This window comes from Dipteris shenzhenensis, chromosome 2 (assembly GCF_047967505.1).
Source record: "Dipteris shenzhenensis isolate YYH24624 ecotype China chromosome 2, Dip_SZ_1.0, whole genome shotgun sequence".
Classification (NCBI taxonomy): Eukaryota; Viridiplantae; Streptophyta; class Polypodiopsida; order Gleicheniales; family Dipteridaceae; genus Dipteris; species Dipteris shenzhenensis.
The window spans coordinates 20352104-20364731 of record NC_141597.1 but is presented as its reverse complement, the minus strand read 5'-3'; the positions used below and the strand labels follow the sequence as shown (position 1 = coordinate 20364731).

The following is a 12628-nucleotide window of genomic DNA, read 5'->3' as shown; positions in this document are numbered from 1 at the left end:
CACTACCTTGATTTTCTTGATGAACTTTTTTATTACGCCCAATGGGTTGTGACAGTAGCATATTGTTTGGCTATATATGTTAGTAGCGTCTCAATAGGCAACTTTTTGAAGTCTTTGTTCTCCCAATACCAGTCTCATGTAATTAGCAGCCCTTCCCTGTGGCAAATTGTCGAGAGATCTTGTCCATGGTTTAGTCTTCCTGTACCAGTGTTATTGTCCATGAAGAGCTCTGGCAAGTCTCTTGTATTATTAAACTACTAGGACTCCTTTGGGTCTGCCTTCTACTGGTTTTTCCACGGTATGATCAACCTAATTGTATATTGCATTGTTGGGGAAAATATGCCTGCCCTCTTCTTTCTTGTTGATGGATAGGTGGAACAATGATATCGAAGACGGCTATCCTGATTAAGTCGTGGCAAAAAATCCCCCTTGCCAAACCACATATGGTGGATGGCCTGTTGTATGATTACTAGCTTTATATGCCTAGGTCTTTAATTCATGAATCTACATTGATGAGTGCTTTCGTATATCATACTAACAAGTCTATCTCAAGGTCTTTTCCAAAAAATGAAATCTTCTTAATGACTTGGCTTAGGTTTCAACTTTTATAACGGTATCTCTGATCTTTCACTCAGGCATGGGAGTATACATGTTGGATGTGGGAACAAAGTTTGATGATGTGTATTTAACTAGTTATTGCATGTAATCTTCTCTAGCAATAGCTTTTATATATAAGGAACAAAAATATATCTTGGCTGTGTTTAGCTTGTATCAAGGAAAGCTTAGATTCTTGAGTGTTTACTACTACATTGACAACAAGAAGGTTCTTTTCAGTGAATAAATGATGATAGTTGACAATTGGACAAATATCCTTTACTTTTCTTCATTTATTGTCTCCCTTTACAATATTCACATGTAGCATGCTTTCAAGGATTTCCAACATGTACTAGGTCATCTTTAAGTTCTCATCCTGCTCACATATTTCCAAGCCTATGTGATGTTGTAGTTAATCACTTTCATTTTCATGTATGATGATGGTCTTTTCCTCACCCGAGGTTTGACTATAATCTCTGCGCCCAACTCGGTGCAGGTGTGTTCAGCTCAGCAGGAAGATGCTCGCTCTTGTAGTCGTAGGGTTACGGCTTCCTACTCTGCTCTAGGTGCAGAAACAGATGCCAACAATAAAATACTAACAAATGGGGTTTGTGTTGTATGAGCAAACCATATGAAGACAGGTGACAATCCACTCAAGTGGAATACGAGTAGGATGTAGAAATACAACACAAATCGATATGTAAAGTAATTGTATTAATCTAAGAAGTTTGTTGTAATACAAACAACTTGTAACTACAGAACCAAAATAATAGATCCACACACTCCTGCTCACCTCAGTCGAGACTCAATTGTATTAGCACAATAGCTAATACTCAAATCCACCTAGCCTATCACAATTAGACGATCTAACACAGGAAGAGAGCCCATTACAACTCACACTCTGCTCCTATATACCAAGACACTCTCCTTTAATAGAGCCAAATTCTTTGCTTCAGACGGTTTGTTTCAGAAGCCTCTTTGTCTCTTGAAGGCGTTACAGGAGCTTTTCTTTGTCCTGATAAAGTTTCCCCTCTAGATGCATGTTGGTCCAGGCCAGCTTTTCTCTGAGCAGAATTTGTCTTTTTGTGAGCATCACTATCAACCCCACGGTTGACTGTTTGCTGCAACAACCGCAATGAGTTTGCAAAAGCTGGTTGTGGAGGCAGAGCAAGAATCTTCAATTTACTCCTCCAAAATGGATGTTGACAAAGCTCTGACCACTGCAGCCGCTTGGATGGATCCTTAATCAACAAACGACCAATCAAATCCTCAAATTCTTTGCTAGGACTTCCCTCTAAGCCAGGCATTGTATCAGACATGATAGAATTAACAAGTTGAGTGAAACTATTGGAAACAAAAGGAGGTCTTCCAGCATAGCACTCATACATCACACAGCCAAGCGCCCAAAGATCTGAAGCAAATGAGTGCACGCCTCCCTCTTGAAAAAGTTCAGGAGCCATATAACAGGGTGTGCCCCTCTTTGCTTGTGGCACCTGCATTACACACAACACTAGAGTTAATATCCCTCTTTTAAAGTAAGTAAAATGTTTTAGAAGCTTCACTAATAACTTAAAACCTGTAGATTATTCAATCTTTGAAATCATAATTGACTAAAGAAAAGAATAAGAGTATCCCATTCACAAGTTGAAATTATTAGATACATCGTACATCAGAAGTCAATATTGAACATCATACATACTAAAAGCTAGAAAGCATTCCAATTTTAGACAGCATTTCAAGACATAAAATCTCTCCAAGACATAACATTGTAACCATTGAATATAGCTGCAGCAATCACAAAACAAATCAAATAAGATGGAATACTAATAGTGGCAGTTACAACACCTGCTGAACTGAACTTTTTGAAATGTCACTAAGGCGCCGTGCCAGCCCAAAATCACATAACTGCATCCATATGCCCCAAGCAATTAGCATTTTAAAAAATCAATCATCTCATACAATAATGATTACATTTGTAAAGCTCCCAACATTTGTGCTTAGCGCACATCCATAAGTCTACAAAACTAAGAGCACAATTTAAAAATACCAATGATGTTGATGGTACCTTCAGACGCCCATTCTCATCTAGCAAAACATTGGATGGCTTCAAATCGCAATATATAACTCCCTTGGAGTGCAGAAACCTGCAGGCCATAAAGGCTACAGCTTAATCTTTCATTCAAAGATGGAATCATAACAGGACCTAGAAAGTGAATAATCTTCCACAATGGCATATGCACGTAACTGCAATGCTTGAACAAGGTCACGAGCAAAGTCATGAATGGACTCCTCTGGCAGCCTGGTATCCTGCGATCTCAAAAAGAAACATTGAGCTTATGCATATTCTTCAGTATCTCCCTTTTTCAACGCCTCTTGAAAAATAAAGATGGATTTTCTAGGGACCTATCGTATCCCCAAACTCTGCATCAGAAGCACAAACAAACAACTGCAGTCTTCATTTTATAAGAGTCCCTTTACAAGTTTCAAGCCATGTATTAGTCATGCATTAAATGCTGCTGCATCCATCCTTATAAAAAAAAAGTACATAGCACAATAATATAGTATTATTCATTAATCTATACAACCAACATGTTGGAAAAGTCACCTCCCCATATGAGGAGAGCATGGGAGAGGTAGACATAGGTGTGTTGGGGCCACCACATGGGCAGAATATTGGCTGCCATGTGGGCAGCATACAAGAAGAGAAAAGAAAAGAGACAGGGATCCCACATGGGCAGCACATCTAGAGGAATACCTGGCATCTCTGGAGGCCTGGGACTGTACGGAAGTGCCATGCGGCAGTCTGGGACAGTACGGAGCAGATCTTCGCAGGTGTAACATCAGGGAAGGGGACATCAGCAGCCTGGGATCAGCAGCACCTATACAGATGGTAGGCACCTCTGTCAGGGAGCTGTCAGGAAGGCTGCAGCAGGCTGGATATGCTCAACAGGTCCAAGCCGCTGTTTTGCAGGGTGTATGGCCAGGTTAGGCCGTGGAGAAGACCCCAACTGGGACAGAAAAGGCCTCCGCCAGTGGCTATGTACCACATGGCCAGGCAAGGCAGGTTGGGCTGGTCAAAGCCAGCCAACCTGGACCGGTTGGTACAGACCAGGGTTGGTCCCACAGACTGGTGGGTCAGTTTGGGGGCCCAGCAGCCCCTATAAAAGGAGCCCATTGGGGGTTCATAGTTCATCCAGTGGAGCAGCCTTTCAGGGAGCAGCTTGGAGCAGCAGGACAGCAAGTCTTGGGCCAACATCCAGGAGGACCAAAGAAGGCTGGCTACTGCAGAGATTGAGTTGGCTTTGTTACCGTGCCCACAAACACACCTCCAAGCTATCCCACCCAGACAGCCATGTGTAAGGCAATGAGCTCCTTTGATCCGTACACCTTGCTGCCAAGGGTGAAGTCTCCCTGTGAGCTATGTCTACAGGAGTACACAGGCTGATTGTTCTAGAAGTGCCATAGAGGTGCGAGAATAGCATAGTTTGGTAGTAACAAGGTCCACGCTTTTGGTGGGACTCTGGACTAGTTTTTGTAGTGTCCATCTCTTGGACGAAAATATATATACTGATGGTTCTACATCTGCGTTGTCTATTTACTTGCTTGCATATGTATGTTGAGCACACTAAGGAAAGAAGTTTTGGATTCCACATCTAGCACCACTAGGCTACGCTATCTTCTTTTGTGTCTACCCACTGTTGTGGTTATTTCTAACATGGCATCAGGGCCAAGAAGGAGATTCACAAGTGGTGGAGCTTGAAAGCAAGGACCTTGCTGAAGGACAACCTTGATTCAAAGCTCTAGGGAATCATTTTCCATCTGAAGGATTGTGCCCTTGCGAAGAGGATGACTCAGGTTCAGGAAGGTATGTACAAAGTTTGTTTTGTTGCTACAGGAAGTCTCTTGTTGATTGCTCAATGATTTCCAGAAGCTGTGTCTGCAAAGAAGGGTTCTAGTGGTGGAGGTTCCAAGGTTGGTGGTTCAAAGAATTCTAGTGGGGCTTGGGAGGGAGGGTACTCTCGCAGCTACGGTCACTGCTAATACAACTACACATCTGACAATTCCAGATTTTGGAGAGACCGAGGACAAACTATCCGATTTGGAAGGTAAAGATCCGAAGCCATCTAGTGGCCAACAAGCTGTAGAAGATCATGAAGGGAGTGGATCCAATGCCCACGGACATCAAGGACACGTCGGGCAAAGTTATCTTTGTTGTCTATCTAGACGAGCTCGAAGCATGGGAGGACAAAATTGCCCAAGCCATAGGGACAATGGCAAATGCGGTGATTCCTCATATCTAGACGGTAGAAACGTCTGTTGAGGCATGGGCCCACATCTTAGCTCTCAATCATCAGCTATTCAAGATGAGCATGGATGAAGGAGATACAGTCCATGATCATCTTACGAAGGTGAAGGTGGTAAGAGATTAGCTAGCATCACTTGGTCAAAAGGTGGACTCAAGCCAAATGGTACTACTTGTCCTTGGGGTTTTACCAAGGAGTTTCAAGGGCGTCATCATAACTACCATGACAACAAGAGAGACGAATAGGCCTCAAACTTTTGAGAAGCTAGGTCCCTTATTGTTGCGGGAGGAGGCTCGGGAGAAACTCTATAAAAAAGAAGATGACAAAGCACTCTTGGCAAAAGACAAAGTCAAGGGAAAGGGCAAGCCTAGCAATGGCAAGCCCAAGAAGGGCAACCTTGAGGATAAAGGCGACACTTCAAAAAACAAGAGAAAGGGAAGCAAAAGAAGAAGTGCTTCTACTATGATACGCCAGGCTATTTTGCAAAGGATTGCAGAAAGAACGAAGCGGATCAAAAGAACAAGGGGTCCAGCTCAAAATCAAGGGAGTCAGAAGACACAACCAACGTGGTAGTCAGTGGAGAACTCTTCTTGGTGAAATCTCCGTGTGTTACTAAGGTAAGATATGCAAACCCAAGTGTCACAGTGAGGATGTCCAAGATTAAGATGTGGGCAAAAGAGGAACCTTTGCGAAGGTGAAGGAACACATTGAGTCCTTGGCTTCTTCGAGGTGCTTGGCTAATAATATTAACATAAGGGAGTATTCCATGGAGTGGCCTAGGGTTTCAGGGTCAAATGGATACTGTGGTTCAGAAGGGGGCATTACAAGACTACACAAGGCACTTAAATGTGCCTCCATGAGGTGTGGGTGCTTCTTCAAGTCTCGGAGGCAAATTGCCGAAAGGTGACCATGGTGAAAGAGTATTGAAGCCAAAAGAGTACTTGCCTGAGAGCTCATGGGGAGCTTATCGTCCAAGTGATCTGGAGCTCATTGGGAGCTTATGGTCCAAGTAATCTGAAGATATTCTTGGGATTTCATTTGTTGAGATGGTTGTTTCGTTGAGGACCTTTACAGAGGAAGGACAAGTTAAAACAGACCTAGAGAGCGTGGTGCTTGGAAGAGACCAAACTGGCCACTAATTATGGGGGGGATGATTGGAGACTATTTGTATCAAGTGCTCAAGATCGATGGCGAGAACACAATCGAAGGAGGTGGTACCATTTGGTGCTACCAAAGGATGGACTTGTGCACCAAGATGGTTTGCTTCTACAAGACCGAACCTAGAGGAGCAAGAGCCACTAGTTGAATTACCCAGAATCGACATCGACACGCATAGTTCTAGAGGGCTTTTACATGGGATCAAATGAAGCATCTTCATTGACGAGTTGGGATCGGTAACCGGTTGCCAAGATGTGTTGGTGAGAGGGACTGTTAAAGAAGTCACCTCCCCATCTGTACGCCCCCATATCAAGAGGGCATTGGGTGTGTTGGAGCTGCCACATGGGCAGCATATTCGCAGCCAGGTGGGCAGCATAGAAGCAGAGAAAAGCTAAGAGAGGGGGCTGCCATGTGGGCAGCACATCTAGAGGAATACCTAGCAGGTCGGAGTCTCTCTAGAGGCCTAGGACTGTACGAAAGTGCCATATGGCAATCTGGGACAATACAGAGCAGATCTGTGCAAGTGTAACAGCAGGGCGGGCTATGTCAGAAGCCCGGCAGGATCAGACAACACCTGTACGGATGGTAGGCATCTCTGTCAGGGGGCTGTACGGAATGCTGCAGCAAGCTGGATATGCAAGACAGGTCCAGAACTGTAGCAGGGAGAAAGCCTAAACTCTCTCTCTACTCACTAATAACTGAGCTGAAAGAATGATGCACACAAACACAAGTGGAACTGTGGAGTGAGCGTGAGAATCTAAGGGAGGAATGCAGAGGGCCACCAAAGAGGGAAAATAATAACTGAATACTGTCTATCCAATAAGGCTGAATACAACTGAAAGAATAAGAATTGTATGAAGGGAATAATACCCTCATGGCAAAAGGAAAGGAAAGATATACTGTATAGAGGGAGATCCCTCATTGTAGAGCTGGAATTGAGGACTGCTATGAGGTAGTCCCTTTCTCCTGCTGTGGCCAGACTGAACCAGAATGAGGGAACCTGTAAAGAGGCGTGGACAGGCTGCTAGTCTGCTGTGCATGTCCTGCCCCCAATCCTGGCCAGAAGAATTGTTGTTGCTGAGTGTTAGAAGCCCTGAAGGATGGATGAAATGAAGGGCCAAGGGGCTGCTATATAGGCCCACTTGGACTCTAAACTGACTAACCAAGGGCAGATCCTTCTCCCGACTTGTCAAGTTGGCTCAGCCAACCACCAATTGCCATGTCACAATCCACCACATGACTGTTGACGTGGCCGTGCTGTACAGCTTGCTGACATGGTGCCTGCATACCTGCTGACATGGTTGTGTTGCGCCTATGCTGAAGTGGCTGCTTTGCATGGCTGATGATGTGGATACCTGTGTGGCTTGCTGATGGGGTAGTCCACATGGCAATCCAACATGCCACAGGTTGAGCATGCACATGACATCCCCTTCTGCTGAAATTCATACTAGGTATGGAAAAGGCATCCTTGTATACTGAAAAGAGGTCGGGATAATCTATGAAAAAGTCCCATTCAACCCATGGTGCCTCGTGGGAGCCCCTATGCTTGAACTTAGCTGCATACAAGCGCTGACGATTGCCTGTCCTTTTCTCGAACCAATGAAGCAAGATCTACTCAGGTTCGACTACCTCGCCTCACCAACATCTCGAGCTGCTCCACATCTAGAATTGTTGGAATCGTGCATATCATGGAGTATGGTAGCATGGAATGGGGGCAGCACACAAAGGCGTCCTTTGAAAAATAACCACCCGTCATGGATAGCATCGTCGCCAAGCTAGTTATCAAGCATGACCAAACTCCTACACTACTCAGATGGAAATGGCCATTCCCCGTCTAGTGAGAGCATCAGTCACAACATTCTCTAACCCTAGCTAGTACTCAATCATTCCACCGAATTGCTGAAAAATATGGCTCCATCGGACCACTGGGCAACGGCACATCGTCTCAATGCTTGATGATATGTACGAACAATAAAACCATGTCCACATAGAAACTGTTTCCATGTTTTTAAAGCATGGATCACTACACATAGCTCCTTGTCATAAACTAAGTAAATGGTCTCAACTAGAATCAGCTTACGCCTATCGAATGCAAATAGATGGCAATTTTGCTCCAGAACTTCTCCAATGGCATAGTCGCTAGAGTTGGTGCCAATGCAAGGCACGGAGCTGTGGTGGTTGCTTTCTTTAACTGAGCGAAGTCTGAAAGGGCTGCCAAAGTAAAGGTAAAGGGCTATTACTTGGCGTTCATTCCCTATAAAAGATTGGTGATGGGTACCGCAATTTTTGTCAAGTCTTTGATGTGCTTCCTATATGGCTGGCAAATTCCCATGAACATGCAGATGTCCTGAGTTGTAGTAGGCACCTCCACTATGTCTTTCACCTTGGTTGGATCCAAGCAAAAACCTGTCGGAGTGATGATGTACCCTAGATAATGTACCTCATCTTCTTGGCTTTGATGTACAACCAATTGGACTTCAAGAGTTGAAAAACCTGTTGAACATGCTTCACATGCTCCGCGGGATCCTTAGACAAAATAAGAATGTCATCTAAGAAAACAGACACTTTTACTGATTAAAGGAAACTCACAGCATCTCATGCAATCGGATGTCAAAAGTTGCACTGTGAGACCCAAAGCATCGCCACGAACTCAACTAAGACTTCTATGTGCGAAAGGCCATCTTCGGATGAGGCACATTCGAGCTACGTTTCAATGTTTACTCAAATGCCAAGCAATGCCTTTCCATTTCGTATCAATTCGTTTATCCAACGCATTATGCCACAACACTACATGATATTTCAAATTGAAAGCCACATAACATTGCAAGCAAGGAGCCTAGTTTGTTGAATTATTATAGATTGGAAAACTACAACTACAACCAAAAATGCAATTTGAATAAGCTTATAAACATCAAAATTGGCACACCTGACGCAATAATGTGAGCAGATCCCCACCAACACAATACTCCAAAACAAGCCATAAGTGAGCAGACGTCTCATACCTATGGGCAAAACTCAAAGATGTTAATATATTGTACACAAACATCTGAGCAATATCCAAGGACACATACCAAATTTATGTTATGATTCTAATTTATGTTAATACCAAGATTATAGCAAATACTCTCGATCTTGGTTTGGGGGGGAAAAAAACATTTTTGTGCATTTTTTGTGTGACTTGAAACTTTGCAGCCAAAGATATCCCCGTCTAATCAACAAACACCATTGACAGAAACAACAATATCCAAGAATAAGTACAGCTCATGGCCATATAGCAACCTCACAAATTTTACAACTTAACCAACCATGCATAAAATTTGAGGACATTTGAATGATCCAAGGAATGCAACGTTCGAACCTGTAACATAACATAAATGCATTTGCTTCGATTAGAATCTACGATGATATCCTTGAATAATCATAAATTAAATGACAACAATATTAAATCCTCTCTCTCTCTCTCTCTCTCTCTCTCTCTCTCTCTCTCTCTCTCTCTCTCTCTCTATACATACACACACACACACACACACACATGCATGCACAAGAAGGTGCACGCACAGACGGAACTACCAAAGTCTTTGGCTTAAGATCAATGGGCATCGTCAAAGGTTTCATGTTTAATAGAAGTCGATTTTCCTATTTCCCTTCACGCTATATGCTCAATTGACCAAAGAGACTCGCTACCATATACCTCGTGCAAATCGATTGGCTTAGTTGAGTGAATTCTAGTTTGTGTCTGCAATGTCAAGGATTCCAAGCACTAATGAATTCTTTGACCCCTTTTCTACACGTGTGGGGAGCAAATTTGTTTTGCATACAAGCTCATGTGCAAGGCCCTCTATTGTCTGATGGGGAGATGGCATATCGTGACTAAATGGACTGAGACAGCTTGATTACTCAAGGTGGTATTTGTCTGCCTTAGATTCTAAGAGGAACATGCTGGATCTTCTGGAAACTAGCTCACATTCTACAGCTTTACGTGGGATTATTCGCCAGATGACTTTCATAAGTTTTTCCGAGGTTCAAACTTAGTAGTGACTTTCTATGAAGCTGGATAAAAGTGACGCCGTTGCGATAGACATGATCTAAACGCATCGACGATAAACTTTAGTTTTGCGGCCACCATGTTTAACGGCTTCAATACTGTTGGCAAAGCTCTGCGAGCAGAAAAAGAGGACTTATACTTACTTCTTGCAGTACCCTGTTTTTCTGGGTCTTCTCGACGCTTTTAATTGCATAATACTCAATAGATTTTTTCTTCCTTCCTTTGTAGACTGTCTGCACAGAACCAAACGCGCAATTGACTACTATCAGATTGAGCAAGTTATTAAAATTTTCCGTTTTCCAACAGAAGAAGCCTGACAGGGGCGGCAGCAAGCCCGTGGGAAAAGGCAGGCCGGGGGAGCTAGAGCGTTATCATGGACTGCGTAAAGGGCTCTAGACTGCGGCATGCTATGACCCATTGTTTGATGCGAGGGTAGCGGGGGACGTACGGAATGCTTGCCACGACCGATGGCCTCATAGATGTGATATTGATTCATGAGAGGAAAGGGAATGGAGGGGAGGGGGGAAGATCTGAGAAGAGGAGAAGGGAGGGGATGGAAGGTAGGCTGGGAGAGGAAAGAGACGATGGAATGAAGGCAAGGATTTTGAATGTGTGTGTGTGTACACGTGTGTGTGTGTGTGTGAAGGGTTCCAAGCGCGGGAGACAATAATCTTCGTTTCTTTCTTTTTTTCAACTTCAAACCCCACAACTTCTCTTTCAAACTTTTCTTTTCCTCCTTCACATCTCAACTTGCCCTTCACACTCCCTTCTTTCTTACCGTTTGTGCTTATCACCTACCTTCTTTCTTACCGTTTGTGCTTATCAACTACCTGCTCGGGGTTTCATGTCCTTGTATTCATTCACAAGAGCGCGAACAACAATTGTGTAAGTAATAAATACTTCTCTTTCGTCCACAAAAAGGGGTAGCGCAACTGGTCAGGCTGTCCAATCCGAAATCTATGGGCCTGAGCTCGATTCTCCCGCGAGATACACGGACTGGTTATTACTCTCCGGTTGCGCAATTGGGCGGATTTTTGGATTAGGCGGGTGGATGAATGGGAAAAGATAAGGGAGCGGGCATACGATTTAATTATAGGGGGCACCGTCCGCCGCTAATTTACCGACGGACGTGTGTGAAAACCCCTAAGACCACTTAGGGAGCACTAGTTAAGGCTCTTAACGGAGTTTCCACACTAGTGTGCATTCCCATTAGCATTTTTAGAATGTAGTTAAGTTAAATCTCCTAACTACCCGTTAAAAATGTTTGTAAATTTAACCCCTTCAAAATAGGTACTTTAAGGACTTTTAAGAAGAGACAGAAGTTGGAATGTGAAAATTCAATGGTTAACTTAAGGGTGAGCATTGGGAATGATACTTAAAGCAATATTCTTGTTAAGAAAATTTCATGGTCAAGATCAACTCGGAAGTATACAACATGGGTACTTGTTTGAAAGGTCTTGAAAAGAAGAATCCATAGAGCCCTTAACATTAAAGAACCGACTTTGGATCGATGAGATAAACCATTTTGTATAAAAAATACCCAGAAAGTTTTGTTTAAGACCACTTAGTGCATAACATAATGGGTTATCAATGGGAATATAATTTCCATTTTAAGGTTAACTTTAACTTAACACAACTAATTATGTTAAGCTCACTAACATAACCTAACTGCTAGTGGGAAAAGGCCCTAACACATCTACACTTTCTCCTTCTTTAAGGAAAGGTTTTAGAACTAGGAGGGCGAGGAGAAGCCACGTGGAGGGAAAGGAGGCAAGGACAATTGCCACATGGAAAGGAGAGAACTGCCACGTGGAAGAAGATGAGAGCATGGAGAGAGCCTCCCTCCCTCTCGAGTCCTGAGTTGCTTGGAAGTGGGAGCCTCCAGTTGCGTGATCGTAGTGAGCCTCAAAGTGCGAGCACTCATGGGTCGGGCAATGCTCAATCGGCCTCGCTAAGTGGGCTTACCAGGTGAGGCAATCCCTCCATACTCGTGACTCCTTAGTCCTAGAGAACCAGATGTTGCATCCCCCCAAACTGATCGCCTTTCCACCGTTCCAACTTCATGACGCTCCAACTCCAAATAGCTTGGGCACATGTGTGCTAGAGATACCAATCCATCAAGAAAGTTGCCTATCTGATGCTATCAGAATTATGGGCACAAGGCTATCGGCAGTTTGTTGGATGCTGTAGGAATTATGGGCACATGTAATCCGATAGGTAAGCTTCATCGTAATGCGGGTAAGTGTTAACGTGGCTCCTTTCCATTGGTTATCATTTCATTGCCTCCCCTTCCTTGCTGTGCTCAATGATGGGTACAGACCAGCTTCGCTAGGTCTCAAAGTTCCGATCATAGATTCCTTTCATAAAATTTAAGGTTTCATTTATATATATCGTCTCTTTCTCTCTCCCTATTATCTCCGTCTTCTCTCTTTGCTATCTACCTCTCTCTCTCTCTCTCTCTCTCTCTCTCTCTCTCTCTCTCTCATGGCTTCTCCCTCTTCTCTCTCTATTCTCTCTCTCTCTCATG

At 43.7% G+C, this 12628-nt stretch overlaps 1 protein-coding gene across 1 annotated transcript; it reads right to left on the bottom strand.

Moving 5' to 3' along the window:
* Window positions 1–1346: 1346 nt before the first annotated feature.
* LOC147904457 (serine/threonine-protein kinase RUNKEL-like) lies at window positions 1347–10660 on the bottom strand. Its single transcript, XM_087395862.1, has 8 exons — window positions 10550–10660; window positions 10245–10334; window positions 9362–9414; window positions 8983–9058; window positions 2840–2901; window positions 2660–2738; window positions 2440–2499; window positions 1347–2087 (listed from the first exon to the last, which is right to left on the bottom strand). The coding sequence occupies exons 1-8, from the start codon at window positions 10595–10597 to the stop codon at window positions 1524–1526; spliced, it is 1032 nt and encodes a 343-aa protein (XP_087251988.1). The 5' UTR covers window positions 10598–10660; the 3' UTR covers window positions 1347–1523.
* Window positions 10661–12628: the final 1968 nt, after the last annotated feature.

What these genes read in the sequence shown, in the direction of transcription:
- LOC147904457 (XM_087395862.1), bottom strand. Translation starts at nt 10,597, where the DNA reads ATGAATCAATATCACATCTATGAGGCCATCGGTCGTGGCAAGCATTCC. An exon ending in TGCTCACATTATTGCGTCAG is followed by an intron (nt 2,902 to 8,982) that starts GTGTGCCAATTT and finishes TTGAGATCGCAG; the next exon opens with GATACCAGGCTGCCAGAGGA. An exon ending in ATGAGAATGGGCGTCTGAAG is followed by an intron (nt 2,500 to 2,659) that starts GTACCATCAACA and finishes ATATGGATGCAG; the next exon opens with TTATGTGATTTTGGGCTGGC.